Source organism: Aspergillus uvarum, assembly GCF_003184745.1.
Source record: "Aspergillus uvarum CBS 121591 unplaced genomic scaffold BO82scaffold_52, whole genome shotgun sequence".
NCBI classification, from domain to species: Eukaryota; Fungi; Ascomycota; class Eurotiomycetes; order Eurotiales; family Aspergillaceae; genus Aspergillus; species Aspergillus uvarum.
The window spans coordinates 215,108-232,374 of NW_020291349.1; the positions used below are offsets into that span (position 1 = coordinate 215,108).

At 52.7% G+C, this 17,267-nt stretch overlaps 5 protein-coding genes across 5 annotated transcripts; all 5 read left to right on the forward strand.

Moving 5' to 3' along the window:
* Positions 1-2,854: 2,854 nt before the first annotated feature.
* On the forward strand, positions 2,855-4,536 carry BO82DRAFT_290387 (putative HLH transcription factor (Hpa3); the record flags this gene model as incomplete). Its single annotated transcript, XM_025631685.1, has 4 exons — positions 2,855-3,059; positions 3,114-3,863; positions 3,926-4,165; positions 4,220-4,536. 4 exons carry the CDS (start codon positions 2,855-2,857, stop codon positions 4,534-4,536), a joined length of 1,512 nt encoding a protein of 503 aa, XP_025489054.1.
* A 1,491-nt stretch (positions 4,537-6,027) lies between these two features.
* Positions 6,028-10,026, forward strand: BO82DRAFT_150606 (uncharacterized protein). The gene has a single exon (XM_025630165.1). It carries the CDS (start codon positions 6,202-6,204, stop codon positions 9,916-9,918), a length of 3,717 nt encoding a protein of 1,238 aa, XP_025489055.1. The 5' UTR covers positions 6,028-6,201; the 3' UTR covers positions 9,919-10,026.
* A 200-nt stretch (positions 10,027-10,226) lies between these two features.
* Positions 10,227-11,354, forward strand: BO82DRAFT_150613 (uncharacterized protein). The gene has a single exon (XM_025630166.1). It carries the CDS (start codon positions 10,240-10,242, stop codon positions 11,239-11,241), a length of 1,002 nt encoding a protein of 333 aa, XP_025489056.1. The 5' UTR covers positions 10,227-10,239; the 3' UTR covers positions 11,242-11,354.
* Positions 11,355-12,384: 1,030 nt separating this feature from the next.
* Positions 12,385-14,892, forward strand: BO82DRAFT_316618 (alkaline phosphatase family protein). The gene is made up of 3 exons (XM_025632587.1): positions 12,385-12,944; positions 13,026-14,283; positions 14,336-14,892. Exons 1-3 carry the CDS (start codon positions 12,480-12,482, stop codon positions 14,734-14,736), a joined length of 2,124 nt encoding a protein of 707 aa, XP_025489057.1. The 5' UTR covers positions 12,385-12,479; the 3' UTR covers positions 14,737-14,892.
* Positions 14,893-15,037: 145 nt separating this feature from the next.
* On the forward strand, positions 15,038-17,242 carry BO82DRAFT_357037 (BCS1 and AAA domain-containing protein). Its single transcript, XM_025635902.1, has one exon. The coding sequence runs from the start codon at positions 15,464-15,466 to the stop codon at positions 17,135-17,137; it is 1,674 nt and encodes a 557-aa protein (XP_025489058.1). The 5' UTR covers positions 15,038-15,463; the 3' UTR covers positions 17,138-17,242.
* The last annotated feature ends 25 nt before the right edge of the window (positions 17,243-17,267 follow it).

A 17,267-nucleotide genomic window follows, 5' to 3' on the forward strand; every position in this document is an offset into this window, starting at 1 on the left:
AAAAAAAAAAAAAAAAAAAAAAAAAAGGCCGCCTCGTGGCGGTGGACTCCTGTCGCAGCAGATCATCTCTCCCTTGAATGCTTGGCCGTTTCCAGACGGATGACCTGCCTTAGTTGTGGCTCTTTAGGTAACGATGTGCCCTCCTTCTTGCCTTCGCTTCAGGCTCCAAATCCGATTTCGATCTCTCGCCGCTCTGATAGTCGACCAGTTTACCATCCAAGCGATCTTGACCTGTAAATTCAGCATGCCAGAGTGAGCGTCAGTGGCTGTTACCCGAGCGGACAGCCTACCGGACCTGCGACCACACTATGTCTGACCAAGGGTGAATAATGCACTGCACTGTTATACGACCGGGGGATGGGTGAATTGTTGATGGACCGTTGCGGTCTGAGGGTGTGCCCATACTTGAGGACGCAATGCCAAGCGCCATCCAGCAGCATATGATACCTGCTGTATCATCTGTATCTCGCAGTAGTCCCCAATGAAACCCCATGCATCCATCACTCCGTGTCACATAGATCTAGCAATATTGGACTCGTGAGAAGGGGATGGGAGATCATGCTACATCGAACGCAATAGGAGAAAGAACTTGCATCGGCGATGGGAATCTTGAAAGTTGCGTAGGGATGAGCAGAAGAAGGAGATAGAATTGATCCATTACCTTAGATGACGGTTGCCTCCGTGATAGACTGCTTAATTGCCCTTTTAAACAAGGGTACTACGTGTGAGCTGCATCAGATCATTCTTCACTGCTTTTTCACTGCTTCCATTTTCAAACTTTCTTCCTTTTCGCTCGAGGTTTTATTTTTATTCTATTTTATCTGAAATTTTCTTCTGTTTTTATGACCTTGGTAATATTTATGATTTCCATTTACAATTCACTTAGCACGCATCTACTACGAGAATTGACTTCTGTGGAATGACCCTGGGTGTTATCCTTCAGACTAGTAAGTATGAGCCACCCATGCATCTGTCATTGAATCTATCCCAGCTTTTGCCGGGAGAATGAATGAATTGTTTGAACTTTCCATGTCTTCTTGACTTCTTCAAGTACTGTAGAAAGGGTCTCCACCGACTGTTTCCAGACCCGCCCCGGGGTTCCGCTGACTAGTCAGAACATATGGTCGATAGCTCCCGCGCCTAAAAAAGTCGGCGAGTCGGTCATCATCATCAACTTATCCATCCAGTCCATCGATTTTCATCCCGATCCAGTTCTAGTGCCAAAAAATCACTTGCTTGAATTGCGCTGCACCACACGCTCCAAGCCCCAAGGAGTCGGAGTCTGCTCTGCCCTTTTGCCCTTTTGCCCTTTTGCCCTTTTGCCCTTTCATCAATCAGACTTCCCAGTGCCACCGTCTGGTTCCTGCCACTAGTCCGAGGTCCTATTCCTACTACGACCAATCGAGTATTACTCCGTATTTTGCAACTCACTCCAGTGTCCACCCTCTTTCTGGCTTCTTTCTAGTCTAGGCTTCTTTTCCTTCAACCGCCGGCCCCCTCTTTACTCTCGCTCTCTCGCTCTCTCCGCCTCTCTCATCCTCTATCTCTCATTCTCTCTTCTCTGAGTCTCTTTTGTTTCCACTCCCTCTTTCCGACTCGGAGACTACCGCACTAAAATACTGCGACTCTACCAAGTACATTACTACTACTACCACCACCACCACCACTACTATAGTACTCTACTTCTACCGTCCGTTTCTGCTCGTCCATCTTTCTTGGCTGGCTCTTTTCTCAGCAGTCATTTCGCCCCTCTTCATTATCCCCGCAGCTTCGCTTTTAACTAAGCCCGGTCACGTTAAGCTTCTGCTGGTTATCGGTCGGAATCTTTGCCCTAACTCTTCTTCCTGCCCAATTGTTCGTCTCCTCACTCTTGTGCCACGTTCCGCTGCACCGCCCGAGCGTTTTATTCTCGGCCATCAGGTAAGCTCCCTGTGCGATCCATTGTCTGCGAACCATGCCCCAGAACCATTGGTCCTGTGGTCTATAATTTCTGTCCACCCACCCCCCCCCTCCATCCGTCTTCCCCCATGTGGTTGACCTCAACACGGATTGCTCATTTTTCCTAATAAAATTTAGCGCTCCCTTGCCTCTCTTCCTTACCCTTTCTGAGACGTCCCTCTTCTCTTCCTTGTACATTCTCCGTGGCCTCCATAAGGATTCAACTGCCCTCGTTCTACACTTTCTACATGATCCGTCCCTGAATAGGTACGCTGGCTGCTTTTTCGCCTGCTTGGCTTGTTTCCGACACCTGCCCCGAACCTTGGCTGCGCTCTGCGTGATCAATCAGCTCGCCCTTTTTCTCCGTTCCAAATACTTATCTATTTGTCGCATAGTGACCGTCATCCGCTACACTATTCTACCTTGCGTCTCGACTCGCCAAGCGTGAACTTTCACGAGATTCACCACTTGACCTCTTACGTGGTCTAGTGAAATCATTGTTGGCAATACTCTTCTTGGGCAAGCAGATTCTGGAGGGAACTCTGCTCTTGGCGAAATAAAAGTAAAATTCTAGAGAAGGAGGAACAGAATTCCCGGGTGGTCCCCTGAACTCGAAAGGCGAACATCTCTCGATCTGGAGTCGCTTCCCTTCCCTACGCGATCCTCGAACGGTGCCTCGATCGACATCGATTTCTCGGCATCAACCGCGTCTATCGGCTGGTCATCCAATATAAGACGTGTGTTCTACGATTGCTTCCCGATACGTCGAACATGATATAGTGAGGGAGGTACAATATTTCGGATCACTAGTCTTCGCAAAAGTACTTCGTCGCTCTTTGAGAAATATTCACACCCACATAGGGTCTCTCGCTCTTTCTCTCGCCCCTTACTGTCCCAACGCCTTGAAAGCCGCACAATGGAAACCACTCTCACACACCGGCCATGGGAGCCTGCCACAACGGGACCGCAGGGTATCCCAACCACTCAGACCCTGCCTTCGATCTCAACATTGACAGCGAGCATGACGGGTATTCCGACCCAGGCGGAGAAATCGCCTGGAAATGCCTCGCTGAATACAATCGAGCGAGATTCAGGGAACTGGTCTATGCCTCAGAGTACAAGTAGGTGGCTTGATGTTTATCGCATACGTAATCCATGCTGACCGCCCACGCCAGGATCTTCGACTTATTCCACCGCGACGAACGGCACCGGAAACTACCCCTCTCTTTCATTCCTCACATCCTCACAACCATCCCCAAATCGCGTTTCCCTTGTCTCCGACCGATCTCCATACCCCAATGACCTCTCCAGTACCACTACCCCTTCTTCAGCCGGAGCCCAGCCATCCCCCAATTTCGGTCACGCTCAACCCCCGACGACACTACCTTCCATAAACCAAAATTACGATGCCCCTTCCCAGAGAGCCAGCATCGCGGAGCCGGCAGAGTCGCGACGGAGCAGCGTGGATAGCAGGATGAATCAGGGAATCAGCTCTCTCGCCATCAACCCGGCTTCCCCATACCATAGCACGAACGCCTCGCAGTCGTCAATTGTTTCTGGACTACAACGGGAACGTGGGATTTCGATGGATGTTAATATGAACAACGCTTACCGGGGTCCTCGCTACTCTGCCGGACAACCTCTTTCTCCACTTGGCCCAAGAGCTGGCGAGCATCGTAGCTTTGCGGCTGGCCGCACTGCACCTGCGATTTCCTCGAACCCTCGGTCCGAAATTTACAATGCGGAGGCGCCCACTGCGGGTCTCGCGTATGCCTTCCCAGATCCAGATGTCGCCCGGTCGAATTCCGTTTCGTCTACTGCCGATAGACCTCTTAACGGCCATCAGTTCACTCGGAAAGGAAGCACGGCAGAGTCTCTGGCCAGCAGTGTGTACTCCGATGCACGCCTACCCCGTGGACAACATGGTATGTTTGACGCACTAGTCCTGGGATGGTCCCCTATGCACGCAAATTTTTAACTTCAACAGAACTTCCTCAAAATGTACATCACCATACGCTTCAGCATAAACAAGTCCGTGGTTTGATTGGCGAGGCGGAAGCGCATGGCGGCAGCACTCCCTACAGCCGCACACCAGAATTGCGCGTCACCCACAAGCTAGCTGAGCGGAAGCGCCGGAGCGAGATGAAAGATTGTTTCGAGGCCCTACGCGTCCGTCTTCCTCAGAGTCAGAACAACAAATCTAGCAAATGGGAGACTCTCACTAGAGGTAAGCACTTATCCGCCAAATCGTTAGCCCATCCCCCATTAACAACTCCAATAGCCATCGAGTACATAAGCCATCTGGAAAAGATGCTCAACAATGCTCGCCGCGACAACGACGTTCTGAGGAGTGAGGTTGATGAATTACGCGCGCAGCTAAACCAGCAGCAATCCAATGGACAGTCGCGCCAGGCGTCAATATTCGAGCATCACACCATCCCCGCTCCGCAGACGAACGGTCAGGTACACGGTCCGATCTACCCCAGCTACGCCCAAGGCTCTGCCATGGCGCAAGAGCAGCCTCGTACACTACCCCCACTTATGAATGGGTCTGTTGCTCCTATGCAAGGCGTACAGTACACCGATGATCGACGGTAGCTTGAAACAAGATCATAGCGTACCGAAATACATCCATTGATGAAGGCCTTGCTACGAATGCATTGGTGATGATTCCTCGGCGACCGCAACCTTTTTGATTCTGCTTTGCAAAGGAAAGTCTTGAGCGGCTTTCCTCGTTCTGTGAAAATTCGCTCTCATTCAACATATACATATTTCCTGGATTTAACCGGCAAGCTTCTCTGGCAGGCATCAGATTTCCACTGAATCTGCTGCTTTCTCCATCATCACTGTGTCTTGTTTACTTTCACTTCTGTTCGCCTCAAAGATTACCCCCGCACCGCATGTTTCGATGTCTCTTTTTGCGTCTCCTTTATCGCCTCTTATGTCTTGAATACTTCCCTTTATGAGGGAATTCATGTGTCATCCTTGGTTTACGGTTGGATCAGTTATCGACGTTGCATCCTCAATACCCCTTGGTTGTAGAAAGGAAGCAACATGTTTGTGACATGAGCTTTGCGCATATTCCTTCTTGATATCCTCATGGCCTGTTCATTATGTCTATCTGTGTGACCATTTGGTACTGACTCGGAGATGAAATGAAAAAATTCCGAACGCTGCGCAAGCCGATCCACAGGAATCGGCAGCGATATTTCTCTTAAATCTTCTCGTGTTTGTTTACTCAATTTGTAAAGTAGTCTTAAGTGTATCGCAGGGAAATTCTGGCGCATAGGAGAGAGACCCGGTACCCGAGTACCTAGTAGTGGGCGCAATCTCCACTGTTAGGGGAGGTACTATTTTTATCACCCAGCAAAGCGGGTCCCTGATTGGGTGTGCCGCTGACAGTCTGCAACATGGACTATGGAAGTTAGCGCTCGGGCGGGTGTCGTGCATCGGCGGCTATACAACTTGCCCATCACCCATCAGGCTTCGTCCACAGCCAATCCTCACTCAGATCACTCTGCAGATTACTCTCCGTCCTGCAGAGTCCATTTTCTTCTTTCTATTCTTTCCACCCAGTCAGCGCTTCGTTTGAACTGATCTATCTGCAGCAGATGTCGCCGGAAACCATGGATACTGGTCGACTTGCGATTCTGCACAGGCTCTGGCCGGAACAATGCGAAACAAGCTGTTTAGATCAAGGATAGCTCTTCGGAGGGAACTTCCTCCTCCCTCCATTGCCCACCTGAGGTGACGAAGCTTTTCCCTCTGTCGTACATATCTGAGAGCATCTGTTGATCTCTTCTGGCCTTCATCCTTGTACAAACTGGCTGGCTTGATGTGCCTTTCATGATTTCATGAATTCGCTGTTGGAGCTTGTCTTGCACACCTGTTTTGCTCTCTTGGCAATAGGTCATTCACATTCTTTGAGTCACGGTAATTGTGTAAGATTTCTTTGCTTGTGTTAATGCTATTGTCGAGATTATTCCATTGTTGCTTCCGACTCGCTGACCTCTGAAGACAATCAACTTTACCTTTGTTCTTCTTACAGAAAAGCCTTTCCCCGTGTCAAAGAACGAAAGGAGAACACCTCTCCCAATTGAACAGATACACCTCCCTCGATATTCATTAGAGGTCCTTGCCTTGTCTGCAACTACTGAGTGGTCAGAACTTGCATAATCTACAGTATAATATCCCTACATACTTTGCAAATTAGCTGGGCCTACGAGTCAACTTTGCGGGCCATACTATACGCAGTCCGGTGTCATGGCTTCTCGGAATCAGAAGCCACTGGCTGGACTGCTTATTCCTACTGCTCCAAGCTTTCCTCTCTCATCACCAATTACAGAAGAGGTTCCCAGCCCCATCCCGTCATCTCCGGACGACCACGAATTGTGGCGGAATCGCCCTTTCGCTCTCCTGAGCAAAACTATCAGCAAGAATCCTTTCATTCGCAAGGCCACCTTTGATAATCAGATTCAAGGACAGGGTCAGACCGGCCGCCTCTCTGGTGCAAGTGGTATAGTACAAGGAATAGTGCATATGGAGCAAGGAGCTGAGCAGAGCTCAAGCAGAAGTCGCGGATTGAACTTGGTCACAGATTTCTCCAAACCAAGTACGACTGTACAGCACGAGGTGCCAGCACCGGTCTTCGTCGATCTGAATGACCTCAAGGCCCTTTCGCAGGTGCGAGAGCAAGAAAGAATTACGGACAGTAGCTCGGAGACTGTGAAGTCGGTAGTACCAGGGTCAGATGCACCACAGACTTTCGGGGTTGCCGAGCAGAAGACGATAGGCAAGGATGAGCTATCGCCTTCTGATAGGCATATTATGATCGGGCTTCGAATGCCATTCCATGGGTCGAAGGACTCGCCCGAGGGAAGGTCAAGGGAAAGAGACAGGTTGCGGTCCTCACATACTCCACTTACACCTTCAATTATTGTGACTCCTGCCAAGGAAGATACATTTTGGGACGGATTCGAGCCGGCTCATCCCCGTCCCAGAGCGACATCCAGCATCTACTCTCAACCTACGCCATACCCCGATTATGACGATCATGATATACCGCCAGTGCCGGCCATCCCAACCTTTCATGTTCGTGCGGATAATGAGAAGGCTAGCCCTGATTCCCCCGCTATGAAACCTGTAATTTCATCAAGAAAACAGCGTGCTTTTTCAACCGGAACTATCTTTGAGGAAGATAGTCCCAAGGTCACAGAGCGACCAAGTTCGTACTCAACTGAGAAGGTGAGGAAGATCCCGGATCGACTAAGCATCAATACCGAAGCTACCCGGCAGTCGCAAGGCTGGTGGACGTATCTCATGTCCCCTCTCTTTCCTAAGACGCCAATCACTGCCGGAAGGCCTCCTGTGCCCAGCATCGCAACCCACTCCTCTGGACTGACGGACGAGTGGTGGGAGAAAGAAGTCTCATACTTTTCGCCCGACACCCCGGATGCCGTTACACATCCGCTAGATAAGGCCAACTCGAGTCCATCAAATCCTAGTTCGGATGAAGCTGAGCGAAATATGACATCCTTTATGTTTCCTGGAGAGCCAATTCAGGGCTCTGCTGCTGAGTATTATCAGGCATGTGCCCACGAACTGTTTAGCGGGCGACCTTATTTTGAATGTGTTAATCATATTTGTTCGATCACCCCAAAGGATAAGGTTGCGGCAATGATGGCTGAAGCGCCTGTGGTGGCCACTCACGAGGAAGAGCTCCTTATTGACGTGGATAATATACCTGGAACTGAGAAACAACATACATCCGGACCCTCCGATGCGGACACTGGTCTGCGTTCCGTTGATAGGATCTCCACTGTGTCTAAAAGCAGACAGAACCCTTTCCGTGATTCCGATGAGCACAGCATTCTGAGCGGTCCTACTTTGACTGGGTATTCTCAAAGCGAGTATCCTTCCAACGAGCAGCCCCTAAGCAAGGACGCACCAAGCAAGGATACGCCAAGTGAGCACCCACCTAGTGAGCGCTCTCCGAGTATCCGATCTCTAAAGCAGCAACCTCAAACACAGAGCGCGAAGGAAACCGCCGAAGAACTTTCATCTACGCCGGAACCTCAAGAAGGGTCAAGCGCAGCACCGGCGGCCGTCGCTGAGAGCCATGTTGGGAAGCAAGCCCCCTACCCTTTCTACCAGCCAATTATTCAGCCAATAATCCAACCAGCACAACCAGTCAGCCAGCCAGCTCCTGTGGTAGTCTCGCAGCCAATTCCCCAACCAACGAATACGGCACCACCGACAGTGCAGAACTTTTACAATCACCCCGCCGTGGTCCCTTCCGCCGTTCTTATAGCTCCGCCGGAACGAAGCTATTCGCAGTACATTGTACACCCTGCATCAAATCCTGCTCCACAGCCGCAACCTCCGGAGCCTGTGTCGCCCGCTTTTCAGCGGATGACAGAAAGAGGATCAATACCTTTGAGCGGAGTGCAGAACACACCGGCACCTGCCTATACCTCTTACCACCACAGCTCTAGCATTTTGCCCCCACGCATAGATCCACACCCACTCACACGGGAGGAGGTGGAGTCAACTACGGAAAGTCAGAAGATTGAAAGAAACCGACAAAGGCTAGAGAAGGAAGATGCTGTTGGCCGGAAATTAGGTGGATGCTGGCGTGGCAGAGGCCTGGTTAGCAAGAAAGGCTGTTTTGGCAGGTCGGGACGAGAAGGAAGAGTGAAGCGTCGGTGGTATTTGGCCATCTGCACTTCGTTCCTCATAGTCGTCTTGCTCGCCCTCATTCTTGCCTTGACACTGACCAGGAAGGGAAATGCAACGCCGGTGCAATCCCAATGGCTGAACCTCACCGGCTATCCCCCTATGCCAACTGGCATTGCGACAATCGCTGGACCGAATCTTTACAAACGAGTTCCTGGCTGCATTGCCCCATCTTCACTCTGGAGTTGTGCCCTTCCAAAAGAGCAGCAGTCCGATAACAAGCCGTACACGGCCGATGAGCCCACCTTCCGCGTCGAGATCGAGTTCCGCAACGGAACCTATCCAAACAGCACGACGATTGCCTCGCGATCATTAGTCTCTGGCCGCTCCTCTGGTACGGATCCCTCACCATCACCACCAAGCCTGAAGGACCAAACCTTTCTCGGGAACACCACGGACAAAAACAGCGCCCCCTACGCCGGCGAAGAGACCCCATTCTTCATGAGCTTTCTTTCAGCTGCCTCGACATCTTCCTCTTCATCCACCCGTCGACGACTCGCCCGCAAGAGAGATGACGCTTTTCCTGACCTCAACTCCCTTATTCCCTCACCCGACCTGAACTCCGACGAGACCGCCGCCGCCGCCGAGCTCTACCCCCTCTCGGAATCGCAGCCCATTCGCCTCTACAACCGTGGACAAGCCACGGAACACTATGGATTCTACACCTACTTCGATCGCTCTATCTTCCTGTCTTCACTCGCTCCTCTGAATGGAAGTGGTATAGACGACGACGCGAACGACAGTAACGGCGGCTCAACCGAGGAGCAAGCCCGCGTGCGCTGCACCTGGGCGCAAACGCGCTTCCTTGTGCAGATCTGGACTCGATCAACGGATACATTGTTGAAGGCGCCATCAGCGTCCGCGTCCGCGTCCGCCACTCCGACTTCCTCCGCCTCGAGCGCTTCATCCACCTCTACCTCATCTGCAACGGACTTCACCCGACCCGGTTCCTTCCCTTACCCTGTCACCATCACCTTGGATCGGCACGGTGGCGAGGCGAAGAAGAAGATGGTGTATTGCTACGCGATGGAGGCAGACGAGAAGGTGAATTCCACGCTGGTGAAATTGCAGGTTGAAGACCGGAGTTATGGTGGCCGATTGATAAATCCAGCGCCGGGAATCTTCGACTTTGCGAGTAATTCGTCCTCATCTTCGGCCAATGAGACGAGCTCGGTGTATGGCGGCATTGATGGCGGTACGGGAGGGTGTTCGTGTCAGTGGGTGAATTGGCTTTCGACATCTTGAATGGGATGATATGGGAGGTAGACCAAACCTTACTCGGCTGCATACTGTATCTATAACCACTTGGTTTCATAATGAGATGACTCTACTATTAGACTAAAATGAACTACGATAGCATTCCACTCTCTTGAGACTTTCTGGATGCAGTCGAATAATGCAGAATCGGGATTTGATCTTGTGTGTGTATGAACTGATGGGATTATTGTAGAGACTGTCCCTCCAGAACGCCCATTTCTCCTGTTCCCCAGATCAACTCCTTCTTTGACTCTGTTGTTCTTTTTCTCACATTCCCAATTCCCTCCCTTCCCCCCCCCCAAAAAAAGAATGATTACCTGCCCATTAGGTCGATACATATGCAAGGCCCTCAAAGTGCAATCAAAAAGGCAAAGCAAACAAATCCAAACAAAGCAGATGAGCCAAAACAAAAAAAAAAAAAAAAAAAACGCAGACAAAAAACTTCTTACAGAAGACACAAGTTTCGAGGCAAAGGCCGTTACCCGCAAACAGGTCTATGCAGCAATGAGTGAATGGTCGCGGGCAATCCGGCCTGTCCTCGACCCGTCCCCGGGGACTTCCAGACTAAGCCTAAGCCAGCAATATCACCCCGACCACAATGCTCCCGACCAGCGACAGCGCCGAGGCGACCATCTTGGTGCTCCCGCTCGTGGTCAGACCATTCGTTGCGCTAGGGGCGGCCGGCGCGGCACCACCGCCCTCACCGCCGCTGCCGCTGCCGCCGCCGCCGCCGCCACTACCGCTCCCGCCGTTCGAGCCGGAGCTCGTCGCCGAGTGGGTGGCCTTCGGGCTCGTGGTGTTGGTGAACCCGGCGCTGGGCGTCGTCACGGGGACGATGGACGGGGTCACGATCGCCGGCGGCGCCGTGGTCAAGGGGATGACGGGCACGCTGGCCGGAACGCTGGCCGGAACGCTGGCCGGAACGCTGGCCGGCACGCTGGCGTTGGCGGGGATGGGGAACGGGGGCACCACGACGACCGCGGGGACGGTCGATGCGGTAACGGCGGCGGGTTCCTCCGTCGCGGCGGGGGTCTCGGCCGTGCTGAGGACGACGGCGGGCGCTTGCGTGGTGGGCTGTTGCTCGGTCTGCACGGGCACCGGGATGGGCTCGGTGGCGCCGCTGGGCGTGATGGGGATGCTGATCGGGATGGTGGTGGTGGTGGTCTCGGGCTGCGTGGCGTTCTGGCGCGCGTGGATGATGCCGTGGCTGGCGTGGGCGGTGCCCGCCGCGAGGGCCAGGGCCGCTGCGAGATGGTTGGAGATGTGCATTGTGGTGTGTTTTCTTTGCTTGGAGAGGGGAGGGAGGGCTAAAAACAGCAGTGGTTTGACTGGGACAGGGATTGGGATTGATGCTGTTTTGCTTGAAGCAAAGATGAGGATGGACGATGAACGATGAACGATGAGGGAGATGTGATGGGAGGGGTGGGTTGGGGAGGAACCTTTATAGCTTTTTCCTGTCGACCAAATCCGGTAGGTTAGTTCTCTGGATTTTGGGCTGGCTATTGTTGCTTTCGTTTTGGGGTTGTTTGTTTGAATCTACACATCCATCTTCAGTAGTGAAGTGACCTTGAGTATAGAGCTAGACGAAAGCCCATGGTTCGCAGCCAGATTCGATACAACACGGTACTGCATTCGGAGAAGCAAGACAGACAACGGTGATGCAGAGACGTCTGCTTGCTCCGGATCAGGTTCCATAGCTTGTCCGCAGTGGTGGAGCTTCTCGACTGGAGTCCTTCATGTCGAGAACAGTTGAGATCATGTGACTTGGATCTTCGCTCAGCCCTATACTTGCCGAAATAGGAGCCAGTTGCCGGAAACAGGGGCCCAAACTGGAATGCTGATCCATTCTTGGACTACTTTTAGAACCGCAAGTAAGCTTCTCAAGGTTAGTACTAGGGGGAATGATGGACGATTGGGATAGTTAGTCAGCTCTCAGGCGCTCCTCAAGACTTCCGCAAGTGATTATGTGGCGTTCACGGCTGTGTACGCATTCAACCAGCGCCACAGCATTCGTCAACTGAGTCCGGCTGGCCGCGTGTACAGTGTAGCTGAGCCATATTTTCGGGAGCATTGCTCAGAGAGTATTCGGGTGCGATGAACCGTATCGAGATCCTAGGCTGGGCTGCGTGTAGAAGCTGTGTCGCTGCTAGTGAGTGAAGCTTGAGAATGGTTATTTGCGGAAAGACAGCATTTGCCCTCCGACACGGAGAGCTGACGACCATTGTAGTACTGCTGGAAGAATGATTCTTTCATTTCTGCTTGTCCCAGATTTCATGGGTAACGATCAAGTAGACAGTATAGGGTAGGGGGTAGATTCGAGCATTGAAGCTGAAGGGCGGGCGTACCGTGGGATGATCCCTTTTCGGCACCGGCCCGGAGATCGCCCGAACTCCAATTGATCTCCCTATCAATCAACTTGAACTAACTTATCGACTAATCATCATTCATTCAGTTCTCTTTCTTCTTTTCAAATTGTCCATCCCTGCTTCTTACGCCTGTGTCAACGCGTATTTTCTTCGCATCCGGCCCCATGCCAGCTATTCTCCCCCATGCTTTCACGACGTAATAATCGCGACGCTTCCCTTCTTTCCCCCGGCGGCTACGACGAGGATGCCGAGTCGCTACGTTCCCCCTCAGAGCAGGACTCTGACTCCGAAGACGACGAATTCCTCCGCCGATCTCGAACCACTCTCGAACTTGCAGAACACGATCGCACGGTTCTAGACGATGAAGAGGAGACCGAAAAGCTGTTGACCAGAAGCGGTCCGACGCATGGCCTCCGCCGCATTTTTAGCCCCAATAGCAGCAGCAGTGTCCGGATTGGGAAGCAGGAACGCAGGCGACAAAGGAGGCAAGCCAGGAAGGATGCACGCAGAGGGCGTCTGGGAAACTCGCGGGAATCAGCCGAGATGCTGTTCGAGATGGAAGAGGGCCACCCGGACGATGAGAGCTCTCTCTTGAGTTCGTCCTCGTCGGATCTGGACCGCCGGCTCAAGGATTACACATCCGTCCCAGTATGCCGCCATGACAGGCACACCCAGTGCAATTGCATATGATCTGTATTGTCGCTAACTAACTTACCTTGATTGCAACAGCCACCGCGTCTTTCATGGCGTCGACTCTTATTGATATTCTCCACCGTCCTGGTTCTCTTCTTCATACTCCTATTAGGAGCCTACAAGGCATCAACGAAATTTCGAGCATCGCATTCCTCGAAACGTTTCTTATCCAACGGCACCGCTCTTTTTGCACCGACTACAATCCTGATCTCTCTGGATGGCTTTCGAGCGGACTTTCTGAACCGTGGCTTGACCCCGGCCCTCAACTCCTTGGTCGCGAACGGTGTCTCTCCGCAATACATGCTGCCCAGCTTTCCTAGCGTGACCTTCCCGAACCACTTCACCCTTGTAACGGGTCTATATCCCGAGAGTCATGGGATTGTTGGAAACACTTTCTGGGACCCTGAGATGGAGGATGAGTTCTACTACACCCATCCCAGCGTCAGCATGCAGCCGAAATGGTGGAATGCCGAGCCTCTGTGGATGACGGCTGAGAACCAGGGCGTGAGGGCTGCCATCCACATGTGGCCAGGTTCCGAGGCACATATCGGTGGTGTTGAGCCATCTTTTCTCGATCGCTATAATGGCTCCGAGGCACTCTCGCGAAAGGTCGACCGCATCCTAGGCCTGTTGGACCTCCCTGGCGTAGAGGACCAGACGCAATCGTCCCGCCCGCAGTTTATTGCTGCTTACGTTCCCAATGTCGACGCCGACGGGCATCTGTACGGGCCTAATAGCACGGAGACGCGGGGCACAATAGCGAAGGTCGACTCCATGCTTGCTAGTCTTCTTACAGGCCTCCAAGATCGCAACTTGACTGAGATCGTCAATGTCGTGATTGTTTCTGACCATGGAATGGCCAGTACTGCTACCGAACGATTGGTGCAGCTGGAAGACTTGATTGATCTAAGCTTGGTCGCCCGCATTGATGGCTGGCCTTTGCGTGGGCTTCGCCCCAAGCGGCCGGAAGACCTTACAGTTCTCCAGAATCAGCTCGAGAGCGTGGCATCCAACTTCTCTCATGCGCTGGAGGTTTACACGCGGGAGAACATGCCCGAACGATACCATTTTCAGAATAATGACCGTATTGCACCTCTTTGGGTGATCCCCAAGGCAGGTTGGGCAATTGTTGAACGGCCAGATTTCGATGCTCAGCAGGCCTTGGAGAAAGGCGAGGTCTACCACCCGAAGGGGATTCATGGGTATGACCACGAGCACCCCTTAATGCGGGCGATCTTCATAGCTCGAGGTCCTGCGTTCCCCCATGAACCTAATAGCCGATTGGCGGCTTTCCGTAAGTACTCGATTCGCCTCCGCACGCTTTCGCCGGTAGCTGACTCATTCAGAAAACATCAATGTCTACAACTTGATCTGTGACTCCCTCGGGGTGACGCCACACCCCAACAATGGAACTCTTCGTCTCCCTCTGAAGCCAGTGGGCCTACATTCTGACGAGGATTCACCGACCCTCGAGGATCCTTCTGATCCACCATCAGTCACGACCACCGTCGTCGAACCGATCAAGCCCTCGACGACACCAACCACGACTTCATCCATGATTTCCGCCAGTCCCACGTCTTCGGCTGACATGGTTGTGGATACGCCACCGGAAACTAGCTCACAGAGCGAGGACGAAACGGGACCAAACTGGTGGGGAACGTTGTGGGAGAAGATCGAAGAGGCCAAGGACTGGGCGACTGATGTGTTTGACACTGTCAAAGATAACTTTGTGACGGGGTCTTCCTAGATGATGATTCTTTTCCCTTCCTTTCAATACGTCTATACCGACCTCTCAGTCAGTCTTGTTGGGTGGTCTGGAGGTAGTGCCACATACAGCATATATTAATTTGAGATACCCACAATTGATACTACATGTACCTAGAAAGAAATGTTGACAATTTCCCGAAATGGGATCCCGACTGCAGGATGACATCATGTGCAGGATAATGCGGCTGAGCTGAGCCTCTTTTTGTCCCTTTGTGGCGATCCTTTCCCTCCACTCTCACTGCAGCCTATTAAGCGACACTGTCGGTGACTCAAGCCTCGTTGCCGTCCGTCCAGCCACTGTCCTGTCGGCTGGAGTTACACTGATTCGATGAACCAGGGTGCAGCAATGTGGTCTGGAACCATTCGGCATCCCCTAGCTCGTGGCAGCCTGACACACTGTCATGCTGCCTGGCTGACTATAAGAGCAAGAGACAGCCTTAAAGAGTGAACTGTTCTCAGCAAGGCCTCTCTCTTGTTACCTGCTTCACGGGCCTTTGTCCCTCTTGTTGAGCGCAGCCTTTTCTGCTGCCTGCGGCTTGGTCAAGCTGGAATACAAGGTACTGTACTTGGTTCAGCTTTAGACCTGAGGATCGATTCGAACGTAACACACATGTTATAATTTGTTCCTATAAATCCCCCCTGAAGCCCTCGCGCGCATGCTTGGTTTCTGCAACGAGCCATCAACTGCGGCTCCTACACTCATCACCATGAATTTGACCACTCCAACCCCCAATTCCTGCGAAACCGCCAGCCTGGAGGGACTCATCCCCGGGTACGCGTTCATCTCGCGCCTCCTGTTATCATACCTCCATATCGATCTTTCTCTCTATGTCCCATACATATTCACAGCCATTAGCATCTACTTTGCATCCGATCATATGTCCCACCATGTTCAGAGCCTGTTCCGGAGCCATTTCATGGCCTCAACTGAGGTCCGTATCTACGACGATGTCTACGTTTACCTCATGTTCTGGATCTCGCGGCACCGATGCATGCAGAACGCCAAGCACATCTATGCCAGCACCCAGCTCTCCGTCGATCGGTACTACTACAGCTCGGATGATTCGGGCGACGAATCGGACGAGGAGATCGACGAGGAAGAAATCGCAAGGGGCAGTTTTGACGAGTACTGGAACAAGATGATCACCCGGGACCGCACAAAGCGCTTACGCTTCACCCCCGCGCACGGAGTTCATCGCTTCCGGTACAAGAACCGCCTGATCTTTCTCAATCGCGTTCGCGACCGGTCCACCACCTCCTTGTACCTGCAGGACAACTCGGAACGCCTGATCATCTCGTGCTTTGGACGGGACACTGCGCTCCTCAAGCAGCTGCTCACGGATGCGCAGGCGGCGTATGTTGCACGCGACGGGAACAGCACGGTCATCTATCGTGGTCAGAAGGCGAACGGCCGTACCGACTGGATCCGTTGCATGGCGCGTGCGCCCCGGGCGCTCTCCACCGTCGTGCTGGACCAGACCCAGAAAGATGAGTTTGTTAATGACATCAAGGAATACCTCCATCCGAGGACCAGACGATGGTACTCCAACCGCGGGATCCCGTACCGACGAGGCTATCTGCTTCACGGGCCCCCGGGGACGGGCAAGACGAGCCTGAGCTTCGCCGCTGCCGGGGTGTTGGGCGTGCCGCTGTACCTGTTGAATCTGAGTTCCAGAAGTCTGGACGAGGATGATCTCATGGGCCTCTTTCACCGCCTGCCTCGGCGATGCATCGTTCTCTTGGAGGATGTCGACTGTGCGGGCATGACGCAGAAACGCGGGGCTGATGACAAGGACAAGGATACCATCACCGACACTGCTGCCTCAGCCCGGACGCCGAGAGACCCGGCTGCGGGTGGCCCTCCGGAGAAGCAGGGGATCTCGCTCTCCGGGCTACTTAATGTCATTGACGGTGTCGCCGCCAGCGAGGGTCGCATTCTTATCATGACTACCAACCATCCCGAGAAGCTGGATGCGGCGCTGCTCCGTCCTGGACGCGTGGATATGAGCATCGGGTTTGGGTACGCGCAGAGCCACGATGTCGAGGAACTCTTTGCGTCCATCTACTCCATGCTGGAGGGTGATTTGCGTTCTGCGGAGACGGGTTGGAGTCTTGAGAAGACCAAGCACCCCATGGTCAACGGGGTACAGCCTGTGAATGGGAAGCCACCTTGTGTGACCGCTCCGGGGGATATCTCGAGCTTGGCGCGACAATTTGCAGCACAAGTTCCCTCTGGTGAATTTACTGCTGCAGAGGTTCAGGGATATCTTCTGAACTACAAGAATAACCCTCAGGAGGCGATTGATGGGGTGGAGCAGTGGCTGAAGAGCACGCGCGAGACACGCGAGATGCGTCTTGACAAGTTGCACTCAAGCAAGTAAAGCATGTGGTTGCATATGCTACAATGCTAGTGGAGCGACAAGATGAATAACCTGATCAATAATAGTACTCATTAATTATTTACAATACCAAAGTTTGTTCTATGATTCCATGAGCTGACTAGTAGCCTTA

Excerpts from the sequence above, each read along its gene's own strand:
- BO82DRAFT_150606 (XM_025630165.1), top strand. The coding sequence starts at position 6,202 with ATGGCTTCTCGGAATCAGAAGCCACTGGCTGGACTGCTTATTCCTACT.
- BO82DRAFT_150613 (XM_025630166.1), top strand. The coding sequence starts at position 10,240 with ATGATTACCTGCCCATTAGGTCGATACATATGCAAGGCCCTCAAAGTG.
- BO82DRAFT_316618 (XM_025632587.1), top strand. The coding sequence starts at position 12,480 with ATGCTTTCACGACGTAATAATCGCGACGCTTCCCTTCTTTCCCCCGGC. Across the intron at positions 12,945-13,025 it reads AGGATTACACATCCGTCCCA|CCACCGCGTCTTTCATGGCG; the intron begins GTATGCCGCCAT and ends TGATTGCAACAG. Across the intron at positions 14,284-14,335 it reads TAGCCGATTGGCGGCTTTCC|AAAACATCAATGTCTACAAC; the intron begins GTAAGTACTCGA and ends TGACTCATTCAG.
- BO82DRAFT_357037 (XM_025635902.1), top strand. The coding sequence starts at position 15,464 with ATGAATTTGACCACTCCAACCCCCAATTCCTGCGAAACCGCCAGCCTG.